General features: G+C 60.0%; 1 protein-coding gene across 1 annotated transcript in view; it reads left to right on the plus strand.

Moving 5' to 3' along the window:
- Window positions 1-720: 720 nt before the first annotated feature.
- The window catches only part of SH3TC1 (SH3 domain and tetratricopeptide repeats 1), a gene marked incomplete at both ends in the record, with an annotated part of 30138 nt that continues 13692 nt past the window's right edge, over window positions 721-17166 (plus strand). The window contains 11 exons of the mRNA XM_080697288.1: window positions 721-799; window positions 912-1109; window positions 4034-4123; window positions 5281-5408; window positions 6446-6551; window positions 8542-8688; window positions 9242-9452; window positions 10343-10419; window positions 11353-11548; window positions 14347-14480; window positions 16450-16491. Coding sequence (XP_080553414.1) covers window positions 721-799; window positions 912-1109; window positions 4034-4123; window positions 5281-5408; window positions 6446-6551; window positions 8542-8688; window positions 9242-9452; window positions 10343-10419; window positions 11353-11548; window positions 14347-14480; window positions 16450-16491 — 1408 coding nt within the window. The remainder of the gene's footprint in view (window positions 800-911; window positions 1110-4033; window positions 4124-5280; window positions 5409-6445; window positions 6552-8541; window positions 8689-9241; window positions 9453-10342; window positions 10420-11352; window positions 11549-14346; window positions 14481-16449; window positions 16492-17166) is intronic.

The following is a 17166-nucleotide window of genomic DNA, read 5'->3' on the forward strand; positions in this document are numbered from 1 at the left end:
CTGCCTGCACCAAGGGGCCAGCGGTGTGCTGCGCCGCACCCCCCCCCCACCCGCCTCTGTGCGAGGACTTCCTGCGAGTGGCCAGGCCTGGCCAGGTTCCTGGGCTGGGGCGCTGGGAACCACACCCTCCCCGCCTTCCTCGAGTGAGCAGGGCATGAGTCGCCCGCCCCATCCCCGCCGCTGCAGCTGGGGTCTGCGCCCTGCTCCACAGCTTTGCCTGGGCCGCGCAGCTTACCTTCGATGGTGAAAAGGGCGCTTGACATCTTTTGTCCTCTGAGGGGTGACCAAGCAGCTGACCCCAGGGCGCTGCCTATTGTGAACAGCCCTGTGACCCTGGGAAAGAGCGGGACACAGCCAGCTCATGCTCCCCTCCTGCTCCTTCCCCTCCTGACATCCTGGGGCATGCAAGAGGGGGCCTCACCTGCCCTAAGGACTTCCACCCCGTGGGGAAGGGTGGCACTCCTGTCCATGTTGGCTTGTAGCTGTGACGGGGTCCTTTTTGGGGGCTTTAGCTGAGTTGGGGAGTAGACAGTGTGAATCTCCAAGAGGATATGCAGGGATCCCCTGGGCAAGGGGGGGCATGTGGGCAGAAGCAAGCTTGTGCAAAGGCCCTGTGGTAGTGGGGAGCACAGCACATGTGAGGGGCCCACGAGGCTGGTGTGGTGCTGGAGGTGAGAGAGGTGGGCAGAGGCGGAGGGGCTGCATCACTCACCCCATGCCATGGATCAACCACTGCACGCCATCATGCCAGGGCCACCTGCTGTGGGCAAGCCGTCAGAGGTGCCAGGCCCCTCCGCAAGTTCAGCCTTCTCTCCTCTTGACTCCCAACCCTGCCCCAGCAGCCCCGCTGGTTCCGGCCGAGCCTCCCTGGAGAGGCCTCTCTCCTGACACCACCGCCCTTCTCTCCGCAGAAGCCGGACATGTCGAGCCCTTGGAGCTGACGGTTGCGGTCATGAAGCGCCCCAGTGAGGTGACCGCTGAGCAGCCCGCGGCGATGGGGTGGGGGCCCGCGGCTCCCTCGGGGAGCTGTGCCAGCGGTGACAAGGTCCGCAGCGTGGCCCTGAGCTCGCCCGGCGGCCAGGAGGATGCTGGGGCGATCATCGGCCGAGGTGAGTGCGGCTCTGAGGTCAGTCCCGCCCATCCAGTCCACTGTCATGCAGCAGTGATGTCTACACCCGCTGCTTCTCCTTCCCGCGTGGGTCTGAGAGAAGAGTCAGGCCCCGCGAGTCGTTCTCGCGACCACGATCCTTTTTCCGGGATGTGCCTGTGAGAAGGAGCAGGCCGGGAGGCGGGAGGGGCCTGAAGGCCGCCGACACCTCCCTAGACTGTCCTGGAAACACCGTGGACTCCCGGCCGGCGCTGTAGTCTTGTTCTCATACACCGAGCTTGGGGCCATTTGGGGCCGTGCCCCTGGCCACTCGGGCCAAATAAAGGCCAGACTGGAGACGGCCTGGCCAGGCCGCGTGGGGGCCAGTGGCTGAGCCAGGACTGTCGTCAGTTTCTGTGGGCTGGGCAGGGGCTCCTCTACCTGACTACCAGGTAGAGAGCAAGGGGGCTGTGGCGGGCAGCCAGGACGGGCTGCATCTGGGAGAGCGATTCAAATGGTGTGTGTGTGCGTGTGTGCATGTGTGCGTGTGTGCGTGTGTGCGTGTGTGCGTGTGTGTGTGTGTGTGTGTGTGTGTGTGTGTGTGTGTGAGACTGGGGATGGAACCCAGGGACATTCTGCTTCTGAGCTATATCCCCAGCCCTAATTTTTTTTTTTTTTTTTTTTTTTTTGGTGGTACTGGGGTTCCTGGAAACCCTTCTGCCTCCGGGCTACACTCCCAGAACTATTTTTTAAATATATCTTTTTATTTGGAAACAGAGTCTCTTAAGCCAGCGAGGCTGGCTTCGAACCTGCGCGATCCTCCTTTCTCCGCCTCCCAAGCGCGGGGATTATAAGTGTGTGCCACCATGCCTGGCTCCCAGACCTAATTTTTTTTTTTTTTAAAGAAGAAATATTTATTTGCTCAGAGTTCTGGAGATTTCAGAAGTTGAATCCATGTCAAGCCATGTTTGTGGAGCTCACGGCATGGGGGGAGGCAGAGAAAGGAAGAAAACAAGGGGTCTTCTTTCACATCATGGGGACTGGAAGCAAGAGAATAAGCCAGGAGATTCAAAGACACAAGCATGGTTCCCATGCCACACTCCTGGGAATCTGCTTCCTCTATCCACGGCCCATCTGCTGGATTACCACTCAGTAAGTCTCTTATAGTGGATCCATCCACTGATGAGATTACAACCTTTATGACTTAATTATATCAACTCTGAACATTAATACATGAGCTCCTCAGAGGACATTCTACATCCAGCCCATGATGACAAGGAAAACTAACTTTCAGACAATTCCTTGCTCTGGGTTTCTATGCTAATTCTGATTCTTCCAGCAATCTTACATTCTTTCCTTTTCTTTTTATTTTCAGTTCTTTTCTTGAGGTCCTCGTTATTTTGCATATACTCTGGTTTCTCTTCAGACCTATTTTTTTTATCCTTTATTTTGACAAAGGGCCTCACCAAGTTGCAGAGGGGCCTCACTAAGTAGCTGAGGCTGACCACAAGCCTGCGATCCTCCTGTCCCAGCCTCCCAATCACTGGGATTGCAAGCGTGCTCCACCCCGCCCGGCTTCCGCTCATATTTTTTCGTGTTTGCCTGGGGCCTTGTTCTCCCCAGCTGGACATCTGCCTGGCAGCCTTGCGGATGCCCAGGACGCCCTCCTGCATCACGCGCGGGCCCTGGCAGGGAGGAGAGGGAAGGGGCGCATTCCAAGGCGTGCCCGCCCCTCCTCCCGGCCTCCCACCTGGCTCTCTACCTAACTGCCCTGCCTGCTCAGCTGCCCTGGGCTCCGGGGCTGCACCGGCAGTGCTGCGGGGTTAGCTGCGTGGTCGATGAAGGAATGGGCGGGACAATGGAGACAGCGCCTCCTCTGTGTCTCCTGGTCCAGGCCCAACACAGCGGGCGCTGAGCACCGGAGCTCTTCCTACCGTCCTTCCTGTGGGCTCGGGATGGGGAGGGACAGGTGGCCTCCACAGCGCAGACTCACAGGGAAGCGGTTCTGCCAGGAAGGGCACGCTGGAGGGCTGGGGTGGGCCTGGGCCTTTGGAGCCCCCACCCCCAGAGGGTGCCTGGGGGCGGGGGAGGAAAGGGGCTGGTACTGCCCTGGCCCAGGGGCAGAGGCTGGGAAATCTTGACAGGCTCGGCCAGAGCAGCATAGCAGAGCTGCCCGGCGGGGAGGGCCTGGAGTCTGAGAGCAGGAGGTCAGGATGCGCCCTGCCCTCCAGCGCTGCGGGCGGCGGCTCTTGACCACACTGCCCGGTGCTTCCTCCTCGGGGCTTGGTGTCAGAATGAACCTGTGAGCCCAGCTGGAGGTGCCTGGCTGTCTCCCGACTTGGAGGCTGGCTTTGAACATGTAACCCTCCTGTCTCAGCCTCCCAAGTACTGGGATGACAGGTGCGGGCCTACGTGCCCAGCTTCATCCGGATTCTTTGATTCTGGGACTAAGCTAAGGGTTTGAGATGGGAGAAGCTTCTGGATTGCCAGCGGACCCTTGGGTAGCCTCAAGGGCCTCTATGAGAGACAAAAGACAAAAGTCTGAGCGGGGATGGAGGGTGGGGCTGGGAGCTACATCCCCAGCCCTGTTTTTTTCTTTATTTTGAAACAGTGTCTCACAAAATTGCAGACGGCCTCACTAAGTAGCTGAGGCAGAGGCTGTCCTCAAACCTTCGATCCTCCTATCTCAGCCTCCCAAGTAAGCACATGGCACCACACCCAGCTCCATGCTGAGTTCCAGAGTGACAAGACAACACGTTTGTGCTGTTCATGTTGCTGAGCACAGGCAGCTTGTCATGGCGCAAAGGGAAACGCCCGGGGCGTCCTCCCTGGGCTTCTGAGAGGCTGGAGGAGGGCAGCACGAGATGGAAATGGGTAGGTCCCGACTGCCTCCTTGCTTCCAGGGATCTGGAGTGTTTAGAGTCTTGTCCCCTCCCCCAACTGTAGGAACCTGCGGCGCTGCAGAGGCGGCTTCCCCTGACGTCGCTGGGCCGGCTGCTGGGACGCCCCCGGGCCAGACGGCGGCCTATCCCACAGGTGAGCACCCTAGGCCTGCCCTGTGCCCGCGTCAACCTGCAGTGTGTCAGTGTTCCATCACTGCAACAAGTCACCTGAGACAACAGGCGTATAAAGGGAGAGTTTTTTTTTGACTCACCGTTTCGGAGGTTTCAGCCCTGGTTTTGAGCCCATTGCTTTTGAGCCTATGGAGGCAGAAAACTGCTCGCCTTGTGGTCAAGAATCGAAAGAGAAAGAAGAAGAGGCAGGGGTCTTACAGTCCCCTTAAAGACACACGGCCAATGACCTAAAAGCTCCCACTAAGCCCCGCCTCCTGAAGGTTCCATGGCTCCCAGTAGCACCGCAGGCCGGGGACGAAGCCTTCAACACATGGGCCTTTGGGGGACACTCGTCCAAAGTATATCACAAGCATCCTGACCCCTGTGGCCACCTGACCCAGGCTCCTCTGCTGACCTCAGACTTCCCGCCTCCACATCACAGTGGGGCTGGGGAGGGGCCCGCTGAAGGCAGACGCCCATCCCTAGCACAGAGCTTCTGTTTCTGGGGGCTTAGGGAGGCCCTGGACTCTGCTTCCCCTGGGGCTGAAGACCAGGGACAGAGGGCACTGGCTGCTGAGTGACCCAGACAACAGGATTCCTGGGCCCCTGTCTGGCCCTGGGGACAGGCTGAGCATGGGGACAGTGGGACTATATGGGGGGCTGGGGTGTGTGACAGAGGGAGGGCGGACAGGTCCCTTCTGGAGAGGAGGGAGCATTGGGCGGAGCCAGGATGGGGGGGCTGTCTAGGATCCCTAGGGGGTGCCTGCGGGCTGCAGGTGGGGCCGAGGGGAGGGCCCAGGCTGAGGACATGGGGACCTGGCCACCTGTGAATGGTCGCCTGGGCTGGCTTGGTGGAACAGAAGCCACTGCCCCGTCCTCGTAGGACTAGCACAGAGAGACAGCCAACTGCCCAGAGCCCCCGTCCTCTGCCGGGCGGACACGGAGGACAGGCTGGGGAGATAAAGGCCTGCCGGGTCTTTACAGTGGCTCACGTCATCCTCAGGGTTTAACCTCCCACTCTGAGGATCCCCAGAAGGCCGGCCCATCCTCGGCATCGCCTCGTGGGTTGGAGATTGGTGGGAGGGAGCACGCACGGACCCTGCCGGGGCCAGCAGCTGCTGAGCGTGCCTGTCCCCCCAGACCTCACCCTGCAGCTGCTGGCCGTGCGGAGGAGAAGCGGGCTGCCAGACCCCGGCCTGCAACAGGCCCTGCGCGGCCGGCTGCGCCTGCTGGAGAATGACAGCCGGGAGGTGGCCCGCGTGCTGGGGGTGAGTCGGCTCCCGGGGGCCAAGGGAGCGTGGGGAGCGAGGTGGGGGCACCATGCTGGAAATCAGGGACCGAGGAGGGAGGCCCTAGGAAAGTCAGAGGAGGGTTAGCTGGGCCCAGCGCCTGGTCCAAGGCAGAGATCCAGGCTGTTACCGCAGACTCGGGGTCGCGCCGGCCTGACTTCGGCCGATGCCCCTCGCCTAGATGTAGGCATACTCCTCAGCCTTACATCAAAGATGCTTGGAATAACATCCTCACAGCTGAGGACGTGAGGGTTCAGCAAATACACACTCCAAAGCCGGGCGTGGTAGGCACGCTTGTAATCCCAGCATTGGGGAGGCTGAGACAGGAGGACCGTGGTTCGAGGACAGCCTCAGCTACTTAGTGAGGCCCTTTGCAACTCAGTGAAACCCTGTTTCAAAATAAAGAATAAAAAATAGGGCTGGGGGTGTGGAGGTAGAATGCCCCTGGGTTCCACCCCCCAGTACCACAAAAAAATAAAAAAATGCACACTCCAAGTAGCCAGCAGAGCCCCCACGTGCAGTAACCACTCTGCTAGCAGGCTCTGCTTGGCGGGGGCGAGGGAGGAGGGCTCCCCGCTGCTGTGGCCTTGCGTCTCGGCACCACCTGCAGAGTCAGCCCAGGGTAAGAAACAGGCCCCACTTCCTGGCGATGAGAGCAGGAGGTGCAGGATTGCGGCGCCTGAGTGGGCGCTGCCGACCCAGAAGGGAGAGGAGGGTGGTCCCTTGGGTGATGGGTGCTAATGGACCTGCTGGTGTGCGGGGGCAGATGTGGTGGCCGGGGGAGGCCACAGGAAGCCCAGGGAGGAGCTTGGGCCTCGTCCCCTGGGGACCAGGAGCCCTAGCCGGCTCCTGAGTGGGAAGAGGCGCCGGCTGCAGCTGAAGAGGAGCCTCCTCCTCCCTTCCGGTCCCCGCCAGGGCCACGCTGCAGGTGCCTCTGCAGTACAGTTCTCTTCTTCTGGCGCCCAGACACCCAAGGCCGCCAGGAGCATTACTGATCTCAGTGTCTTTCTCTTCAGGAGCTGTCAGCCAGGCTGTTGTCCATCCACAGCGACCAGGATCGGATCCTGGTGACATTTAAGACTTTGGAGGAAATCTGGAAGTTTTCCACCTACCACGCCCTTGGTGAGCAGCCGCCTGCCAGGGACAGCCACGGCGCTCCTCTTGGGGGAGGCTGAGCACCCGGTACCTCGTGTTAACGACCGGTGCTGTAGAATGGGCCGCTTCAACAGCGCGTCTCCTGAAACGCAGGAAGAACAGAGGCCGCCTTATCCCGGGGGCCTGGCCCACGCGGGCCTGGGTGGGCAGGGCCGTTGTCACAAGAACAGCCGGGCTGAGCCCGCAGTGACCTTCCTATGCTATTCCATGATTTCTCGTTGCCACACCTGGGAGGAACGGCCAGGACGCCTGTAGAGTCAACCTTGATCCAGTGGCGCCCCCTTAGCTTCCTGGCTCTCCCTGGAGCTGAGGACTTGGAGCCTGGCTGCCTCTTGTGGGATTTTATTTTTTCTTCTGGTACTGGGGATGGCCCCCAGGGGCATTCTACCTCTGAACTACACCCCCAGCCCTATTTTTTATTCTTTATTTTGAAACAGGGTCTCACTGAGTTGCAAAGGGCCTCATTAAGTAACTGAGGCTGTCAGTAACTGAACTGCAATCCTCCTGTCTCAGCCTCCCAGATGCTGGGATTACAAGTGTGCGCCACCACGCCCATCTTGGTGGGATCTTCTGCCGCTCCTGAGTTGAGGGCTGAGGACACCAGAGGATAAGAATCCTGGCGTGGTGGCGCATGCTTTTAATTACAGAATTTGGGAGGCTGAGACAGGAGAATCACGGTTGGTGGACAGCCTCAGTTATTTAGTGAGGCCCTTTGCAACTCAGTGATACCTTGTTTCAAAATAAAGAATAAAAATTAGGGCTCAGGGTATAACTTGGAGGTAGAATGCCCCTGGGTTTCATCCCCAGTACCACAAAAAAAAAGAAAGAGAGAGGAAAGAGAAAGAAAAGAAGAAGGAAGAAAGGAAGGAAGGAAGGCAGGAAAGAAAGAAAGAAAGAAAGAAAGAAAGAAAGAAAGAAAGAAAGAAAGAAAGAGAGAGAAATGAATCCTGGTAGTTGGGTGTGGTGGTGCACACTTGTAATCCCACCATTTGGGAGGCTGAGACTGGAGGATCGCTGTTCGCAGACAGCCTCAGCTACTCAGGCCCTTTGCAACTCAGTGAGGCCCTGTTTCAAAATAAAGAATAAAAATAGAGCTGGGGGTGTAGCTCAGTGGTAGAATGTCCCTGGGTTCCATCCCCACTACCGCAAAAAAAAAAAAAAAGAATCTTGGTGACCATCTCTCAGCCCGTGGACAAGGCGGAGTCCACCCTGTGGTGGGTGGGGTCAGTTGGCCAGGCTGACCCGCCTCCTAGGAGGAGACCCCTTCCCTGTCCGGCCAGCTTGACTGTGGCCATCTCTCCGGGCACCAGCCAGGCAACTGTGGTGTCCAGAGCCTGCGGCCTCTCTGGCCCTGTTCTCTAAGGGCCACACATGCTCAGTGTGACAGAAGGATTCGCTCCCCTTCTCCTGGCCTTGAGAATGGAGCGAGACAGGACCACGTGCTGGTGTTGCTGTGGTTAGCAAGGGCTCGCTCCCCCAAATTGGGGTGCTTCACCTAGTACCCCAAGGATGAGGCACTGGCTTGCTGTAAGCAGAAACAGATGTCCTAGTTGGTAGAGCCGGGTCTAGAGCTTTCAGGGTCTCCCTAAGTTACTGAAGGCTGGCCTTGAACCCGCGATCCTCCTGTCTCAGCCTCCCAAGTCCTGGGATTCAGATGAGCCTCATATCCATCTTATCAGCGGCCGGTACCCTATGACCAGGATAATCTCCAGGATAATTACATGTGGGAATATGGAGGCTGTATAACTTGACCGTGTCCTAGCAGTATGGGGAGGGAGGGGCTGGGCTGACCACTGGCAGCCGGGCGGTCAGATCCAAGGGCCACAGGTGAGCTGGGTGCAGGCAGCTGTCCTCGGAGACCTCCCTGGGCTTGGCCCGTACAGGGTGTGGCTTATTCCAGGGCCCGGTGGCTCCCTGCCGATCCCGAGTCCTGGTGGGTGACAGGCCTGGCTTCTAGGTTTTACACATCACTGCTTGGAAAACCTGCTGGTGGACCAAGCCTTTTGGCTGCTGTGGCCCGGTGAGGAGGAGGAGGCGGCCATCTGCGTGCAGGTGGACGAGGACACCCTGCGGCTGACGCACCACAGCCTGCTGCTGCAGGAAGGTGGGTACGGCGTGGCGGATGGGCCTCGGCTGGATCTGCAGGCCCGGGATGCCAGTGCACAGGGGTGGGTGGCACTGGGGGTCGGAGGGACTGTCCAGACTGGGCTGTTGACGACCTGGCGCTAACTCCCCAGGTGCCCTCACGGGTCATGCAGACCCTGCCAACCCTGAGGTGCGGCGTCTGGGAGGTATGAAGAGTTTGCCTGGCACCGCCCATGGCCTCCGTGCTCGGGCCACCGTGGCCTCCCATGGGGCAGGGAGTGGCCTCTGCCTCTGCCCCCAGCCTCGGTGCAGCTCAAGCAGAAAGGGCCCTGCGGATCCCATGTCTGGCCTCTAATAGCATGGGTGGGGAAACTGAGGCCCCGCCAGAGTCTGAGGCCCAGCCAGCCTCACAAGGTGGCACCCCACGCCGGGCCTGGCCCCCAGCCTGGCTCCTCAGAGCCTGGGGCAGCTGGTGGCCAGGGCGGAGGCCCTGGAGTGGGCTCCCACCGTGCTGCTGGGGCTGTGGGCATGGTGGTGGTCCTCCCCCCGTGACCACCGCTGTCTCTTGGAAGGGCCCTTCTTTGTCCTGTGTCCTGACCGCCAAGTGAGCCTGATGAATGGCCCCCAGGGTGCAGAGAAAAGCCTCCAGCCCCTCAAGCGGGCTTCTGGGGCCCCCCAGGGGGACGTGGCCCTGGACGCGGACTTCTCGGCCCCCAGACCCAGCGCATCCTCCGAGGAGGGTGCAGAGATGGCCTCCCCAGAGCCCTTGGCTCCGTTCCATCAGTAGGTACCGACTCTGCTTGTCCTGGGCCTGGCCCGCCTGCAGGCCCGTGGGTGGGCGGGGCGGGGTGAGCCCAGGCAGATGGGGCCTGGCCCTTCTGCTCCCTGCTGCATGGCCCTGGTGAGTCAGCTCCCCTCTCTGGGCCTCAGCTACTCCTGCAGGATGGGCAGGGCCGTTCTGAGCCTGGAGGCACCGGAGTGTGCAGCAGGCCGTCTCGTTACTCACTCTGAAAGCTTGCGAGGGGGATTCCGGATGTGTGTGCACACGGGAAGGAGACAAAGAAAAATCTGCACAAATGAAAGTGAGGGCAGGTAAAGCCGGGGGCATGAGGACAGGTAACACTTAAGCTGCTCACTCGCCGGACGTGGAACATAAATTTGAGCTTCCTAGCAGCCAGAGCAACAAGTAACACTTGATCTCCTCATTGACAGTGTTGGGAGAATAGCAGGCAGTAACTCAATGTCCCTCCTTACGGAGACCAGAGGAGTTCCTCTGAGAACCCCTCCTGTGTGCTGCGGCCGGCTATGTCCTCAGGAGACGTGGTCAGGGAGGCAGCCTGCTCCTAGACCGTGTTGTGTCAGGGCCTGGGATGTCAGAGCGAGGAGAGACCGCCAGCCGTCCAGCCAACGGAGCAAGGCCCAGAGAGAGCAAGTTTGCCCAGGCCGCCTGGTGAGGGGCCGGTAGAGCCAGGGCTGGAATCCGGGTCCCTGCAGCCGGGCTGGAGACCCTCGTACGGCACTGTGCCCAGGTGTTCAGGCGGCATGAGACCCCGTTAGGGACAAAGCCCCTCGTGGGGGAGCGCCGCCCCTCAGGAAGGCCGGGGTCTGCAGGGCTGGCGGGATCGGTGTACTGTCTGCCTGCCGCCCATGACACAGACCCCTCCCCGCTCTAGGTGGGCCCTGAGGGCGCCCAGGGACCCCGTCGACGACTCCATGGGTGGACCCATGGTGCCTGACAGCCCTGTGATGGGTAAGCGTTTCCATTGGTCTTTCTCCCCAGGGAGAGTTGGTGGGTACCAGCATCCTAGAACTTAGTAAGCTTGCCCCGAACCCTCCCTGAGCTAGCGGAGGAAGCTAGAATCCCCCGCGTCTCCAGAGGCCCAGAGAAGGCTGACCCAAGCTTCACAGCACTCAGGAAGCCCAGTGGGGCCCTGTCTCTGTCCCCAGGAGGCCGGGACATAGCTTCACAGACCCCGCAGTTCCTCACCCTCTTCCTGGAACCGTACACTCTGGAGCCCTGGGCGAGGCGGCCAGGCTCAGCCGCACCTGTCAGGTGTGTGGACAGGGGCCTAAGTCTCGCCTTGACTGGTTCTTCTCTGTGAAAAGCCGCCGCCCAGCCCCTGGCCTGGCTGGGAGCCAGCTAGTGTCTGGATGGCTTCCTGCGGTGCTGGTGGGCATAGTCCCTCTGGGGCAGGAGGGATGCAGGTCCACAGCTGCAGAGGGGCGCAGCCCGGGCCTTGGGAGCTCATGGCTACCACGGAACTAGTTGGCATCTCTGAGCCATAGCTGCCCATGGTTAGAGTAGGGATAAAATAGCCCCCTCTGCCAGGTACACGGGTACACACCTGCCATCTCAGTGACTTGGAAGGCGGAAGCAGGAGAATCACAATTCAAGGTCAGCTTAAGCAACTTAAAGAGACCCTGTCTCAAAAATCAGAAATAAAAAGGTCTGGGGGTATAACTCAGTGATAGGCCTCTCTTGGGCTCCATCCCCAGGACCCCCTACACACACACACACCCTCTAAGGACCACCTGGGTGTCCAGCGGTCACATCACAGGGACCAAGCTTCCCTTCAACCCCCCGGCAGGTAGGACGTGGACTGGCCGGCCAGGCGCCCGCTGAGCTGAGGGCCGGCCCGTCTGCCCTGGGCCTCACACAGATGGCACGGTCTCCTTCCCGTAGGACTTGGCACAGCCTCAGCAGTGGCAGATTTCGAGGGCTCTGGGCCTGAAGAGATGTCCTTCCACGCCGGCGACCTCATCGAGATCCTCGGTGCCCAGGTGCCCGGCCTGCCCTGGTGCGTGGGCCGCCACATGGCCTCAGGCCAGGTGGGCTTCGTGCAGACCAGTCTCGTCAGCATACCGGGCTCAGTATCTGAGTGAGTGGCTGAGACCCCCACCCCCACCCCGTTTTCTGAACCCGATCGCACCACTCCGCGGGGGACCCTGCCACTGACCACCCAGCTTCCCAGGGACACGGCTGCTGCCCTAGACGGCTCCCACGCTTTCCCCCTCAGCCTTCCATGAGAGCCCTCCCCTGCTTCCTCTGGATGCTGCCAGGAGGTGTTCTCTGAGATGTGATGCTATTGACGTGGGTGGGGCGGGGGCCTCTCCAGACCATACCGCTCAGCCTGGCCAGAGGCCGAGCAAGGTGTAGCCTGCCGGCGCTCCCTTGCAGGCCTGGGGACGGGCTTCCACCTCTCCAGCCTGGCAGTGTCCCAGGCTCGTGGCTGCATCCCTCACCCCGCCTCTGCACCCCCGGTGCATCTGAGCCTGTATCCTCTTATGAGGACACTCGTCCTAGCGCAGGGGGCTCACACCACTCCAGCCTGGTCTCCCCTCTACTAATAACGCCTGCAAAGACCTTATTCCCCAGCACGCCACCTTCCAAGGTCCGGGCTGGGTGTGCCTCTGGAGGGACGCCGTTCCTCTTGGGCCCCGCGTGACCCCCTCCGTGGAGGCTTCTGAGCCAACCTTCAAGGTCCTCGCTACCCAGGCCCGTGACCCGGCTCTCCAAGGCCATTGCTTGCCATTGGCTTGCGCAGAGCCCGGCGGTGCGGGCCGGCTCGCTCCCGGGCCCCAGGAGGCCCTTGGTCCTCACTGGTCCTGAGACCTGTCTGTAACAGCTCCCTCCTCCATGGGGACACTCTTGCTGGCCCTGTTCTTTGCCTGTGTCGCCCTGGCCCCTGCCCATGACCTGCCTGGCCCCCTTCCTCAGCTGGAGACTCCCAGGGAAGGGCCCCCTTACATGTTACTGCTGCCAGCCCGGGCAATGGCGGGGTATTTGAGGTGTGGTCCGTGCACACCACGAGCCCACGCTTGCACCAAGCTCCGTCCCTGGACTTGGCCTTCCTCTGGCAGACCTCAGTCACGGCGGAGGACATGGTGGTGTGCGTCCGCCCCTCCTCTGAGGGTCTCACCTGCCACACCGAGACACATGTGCTTGGTGGCCCCATCCTGGGGTGAGCGCTGGACAGACAGCACCTCACCGTCCACACCTCAGATGCGGCTTGAACACCGTCGCCCTGCATTGGTTCCTGGCTGGAGCTCCGCACCCAGGCGGCAGGCGGCCGGGGTGGGGCTGACAGCAGCTAGGCCGGCGTTTCCACAAGTGTGTCCCCCCCACTCCGGCACAGACCCCATCACACTCAGAGGAGACGGGCATAGTCTGCCATCCCCCTTTGTGGGTGGCCCCCAGGGACCCCCAGCTCTAGCAGGACACAGGGAAGCCAAAGCTTTTATTTTTCCTGTGTTTCCCACACTACTTGGCCTCCAGAATCCTTTTCTTAGCTCGGCGGGGTTCCCTCGAACACTCTTTGGGGAGCCTTGGTCTCAATAATACCTGCAATCTCCAGGGGAGACCACAACTTCCCACAGATGTCAGAGCCCACGTGACTTAAACACGTTTCTAACTTACAAGGGTCAGAGCTGGAATTGCTGCAGGGGGTGCTTTCCCGTGTGTGTGTGTGTGTGTGTGTGTGTGTGTGTGTGTGTGCAGTACTGAGGATTGAACCCTGGGGCTTTCTGCCTCTAAGCTTCCCCCTCCTGGCCTTTTTTTTTTTTTTTAATTATTTACTTACTTACTTCTTTTGCAGCAGTGGGGATAGAACCCAGGGATATTCTACCTCCAAGCCACACCCCCAGCCCTATTTTTTATTCTTAATTTTGAAACAAGGTCTCCCTTAGTTGCAAAAGGCCTCACTAAGTAGCTGTGGCTGCCCACAAACCTTGATCCTCCTGTCTCAGCCTCCAAAATGCTGGGATTTTTTATTCTCCTGTCTCAGGGTGTGAGTCATTGAGGCTGGTCTCAAACCTGTGACCCTCCAACTCAGACTCCACGTTCAGGAATCGCAGGCGCACCAGGACGCCCGCTCACTTCCCTTTCCTGACGCAGAGAGATAACGGAGCGGGCTGCCATCCTGTTTACAGCTGCAGAGCCCTGAACACGCTCCTCGCTCGCTCCACACGCAGTCCCTGGTATCTTGCCTATCCCCGACCCAGTGTTTTCTTCCTGTTGTTTAAGGAACAGCTCAGCCTTTTTTTCCCCCTTACTTTGTTTTTACATAATTTCCAACTCACAGAAAAGTTGCAGGAAGGGCATTAAAATTCCTGCTTGCCTCACACCGAGATTGCCCAAGTGTTAGCTGTTGCAACATGTGCCTTATCCATTCTCTCTTTTACTCCCATTTTTTCCTAGATCCTTTGAGAATAAGTCGCAAACATGACCCTCCTTCACCCGTAAACTGCAGTATGCGGCTCCCAAAGCCAGTATGTCGGCGCCCATAAACAGCTCAATCGCACGAATCAAGGCATGAGCGCTCTCACACAGACAGGAGATGTGTGGGAACTGTCTGTTAAACAAGGCAGCAGGAATAGATCTTATTGTGAAATATTTTGTCGAAAGACAAAATCAGCCGGGCACGGTGGCCCATGCCTGTCATCCCGCTCTGTGGCGGTCAAAGCAACCTCCGTATCCTGCCTCTAAAGATGGCCTGCGTGGAGACTTGGCCTTTCTCTCCTTCCTGAGCTCCCCCAGTTCAGATAAACAACTTGGTTTCAGCCTGGCAGCCTGCGGGGCCCATCTGGGCCGGGGTTTGGGGCCAGGGCACTGGCTTCCTGTGTTTTATTGAACACTTTGAGAGCAAATAATTGTAGGCAAATCCCTTGATCTTCCCAGCTTGGAGAGCGCGATGTTCCTCGGTGAGGAAGAAAGGGCATTCCTTGGCAGCGAGGGGCACTTCTCCGAGGAGGAAGCCAGGTGCTTACTGAGCAGGACCACAGGCACAGACGTCTGCACCGTGCACAGCTTGGGTAGGTGGAGAGCCGTGCTGGGTGCCCCGCTGGTTTTGGGGATCTCGGCTCAAGGCTGTGTCCCCCAGCGGGTTACCTGGGAGGACAGAGACTGGGCTAAAGGGCTTTGCAACCGGGGTGCCTGGGCCATGACAGGCTGGCGCTGTGAGATGGCCTGGCTCTGCCCACCAGGCTGCATTTCTGTCTTATCACCCAGTCTATAGAGGGTCAGATGCTCCCAGCTCCCTCCACCTATCCCAGCCTTCCTCTCCCCTTCTGAGTGCTGGCCTCTGGGCTCCGCAAGGCCAGCAGACAGATGCCTCTCTGGCCTCCAGGTGCATGGGAGGCAAGTCAGGCACAGAGAAGGGAGAGGATCAGGGTGCGAGAAGGTGGTCCTGAGGCCCCTGCTGCTGAGGGCTGATCAGTGGAAAGCCTTTCGTCCACCCGTCCCAGGCCCCAGCCTGAGATGCATGGGCGCCCTCAGGCCCCCACAAGCACAGGGGAGCTCGGGCCTGGCCCTGGCTTGGCCAGCCCAAGTGGGGTCCCGCTCGGGGCCTGGCCACTGTTTCACCTTGTGGGACACTTTTCTCCCTTCCCGAGATGTGGCTGCCTGGTCCACCTGCCACTGGAGTGTCAGGCAGAACTCAGGGCTGGCTGCCACCTGCAAAGGCACCTTCTTCCCCGTCCTACCTGCCGCTCACTACATAAGAAAGCACACCAGCACACATCCCAGTTCACACGCACTCACATGCACACACCCACACAGAGACGTGTGTGTATACCTGCATACGCACCTGCCCCCATGCAGACATAATGAACATGCCCATGTACACACACCTAAACACACCCCTCTGTGTACATACACACCACAGGCGTACATACATGCACACGTACCTCTAAATACATACATGTATGCTGGGCATTGCACGCAGCCCTTTCTGGCACGTCATAGGTCACGGCACTTTCCACTCTAGACAGCATGTTATGGCTCTTTTGCTCATTTGGTTTCTGTGGCAACTCAGCAAGCCGCGAGTGTGAGCCCATTTTGGGGAGGAAGAAACAGAGGCTGAAGAAGTCCCTGGCTCAGTGCACAGAGGGCTGGTGTGTGCAGAGGGCTGGTACACGGAAGGCTGGTGTGTGAGGAAGGCTGGTGCACACTTGGGGCTGGTGCGCAGAGGGCTGGTGTGTGCAGAGGGCTGGTACACGGAAGGCTGGTGTGTGAGGAAGGCTGGTGCACACTTGGGGCTGGTGCGCAGAGGGCTGGTGTGTGCAGAGGGCTGGTACACGGAAGGCTGGTGTGTGAGGAAGGCTGGTGCACACATGGGGCTGGTGCGCAGAGGGCTGGTGTGTACAGAGGGCTGGTACGTGGAAGGCTGGTGTATTAGGAGGGCTGGTGCGCAGAGGGCTGGTGTGTGCAGAGGGCTGGTACGTGGAAGGCTGGTGTATTAGGAGGGCTGGTGCGCAGAGGGCTGGTGTGTGCAGAGGGCTGGTACGTGGAAGGCTGGTGTATGAGGAGGGCTGGTGTGCAGAGGGCTGGTACACGGAAGGCTGGTGTGCACACAGGGCTGGTATGCATGGAAGGCTGGTATGTGAGAGGCTGGTGTGCACATGGGCTGGTGCGCATATGGGGCTGGTGTGCAGAGGGCTGGAGAGCGCAGTGGTGTGGGATTCTTCCTGGGTCTGTGGGACTCAGAGCTGCTGTGACTGTCTGCCCTGTTCCCCAGGAGAGGTCAAGGGCACCCTCAGTAGCAATGTGCCCCCAAGGGCAGGAGAATAGGGTCCCGCCTGGGCATGGGCAGGCCAGGGCAGACCGCTGTGCCCCACCCCAGTGTGCAGACCCCGGGAGACCTGGTTGCCGGACCAGGCCATGCTTCTCCCTCTCAAGTGCTGGTGACCAGATGCTCCTAACCTGTGTCGAGCCTGGGGGCCATGGCCCGGAACCATGGCGCACTGCTAGAGCTGGTGACTGTCTTCTTCCCTTCCTTCCCAGACCGACTAGAAGAAGCCGAGAGTGGGCGGCGTGAGGAAGGAGGTGGGTGCTGAGGAGGGTCCTGTGGTCAGAGGCAGGGCTCGGGCAGAGTTGGGGCGTGGAGGCAGCTCCTCTGTGGTGCCAGCAGGGAGTTGGACGAGGAAGACCTAAAATCCCCCTGCACCCACCCACCCCGCTGCAGCTGCAAAGCCCAGGGGTCCCACCCTTCTTCTGAGGACTGTGCTAGTCCTCTGCCCCCAGCCAAGAAGGGGCATCCTTCTCTCAGCTCCAACCCAGGCTTGGCTCTGGCCTCCCTTGGCAGGACCCACAGAACAGCTGAAGCCAGCACTGCGGGGCCTCAGAGGGATAAGGCTGCTCTGTCAGCAAGGGTGTGGGGTCTGGAGCTTACTGTTGGAGCAGAAGCCCCTCCCTCAATTCAAGTCCCAAGGGCTAGCTTGGGGAGACCCTCTCCATCCCCCTCTGTGGCTCAGCCTCTCCCCCGAGGGGGTCTTCTTGGTGGGGGCTTAGAAATTCCCTGGGATAGGTGTACCTAAGCTCTCCCTGGAACGCAGGGGAGGTTTGGGCTGGCAGGGCTGGCCTCCCTCCGGTACCCACTCCAGGTCCTTGAGCAGAGGCCTGTGGGCTCTCCCATCCGGAGGTGGAGCGCCCTCCTGCTGGTCCTCCCCAGGGAGCAGCTGGGAGCCAGCCTGGGGTGGGTGATCAGGTCAGACGCTGACC

This window comes from Muscardinus avellanarius (assembly GCF_963383645.1).
Source record: "Muscardinus avellanarius genome assembly, chromosome: 6".
Classification (NCBI taxonomy): domain Eukaryota; kingdom Metazoa; phylum Chordata; class Mammalia; order Rodentia; family Gliridae; genus Muscardinus; species Muscardinus avellanarius.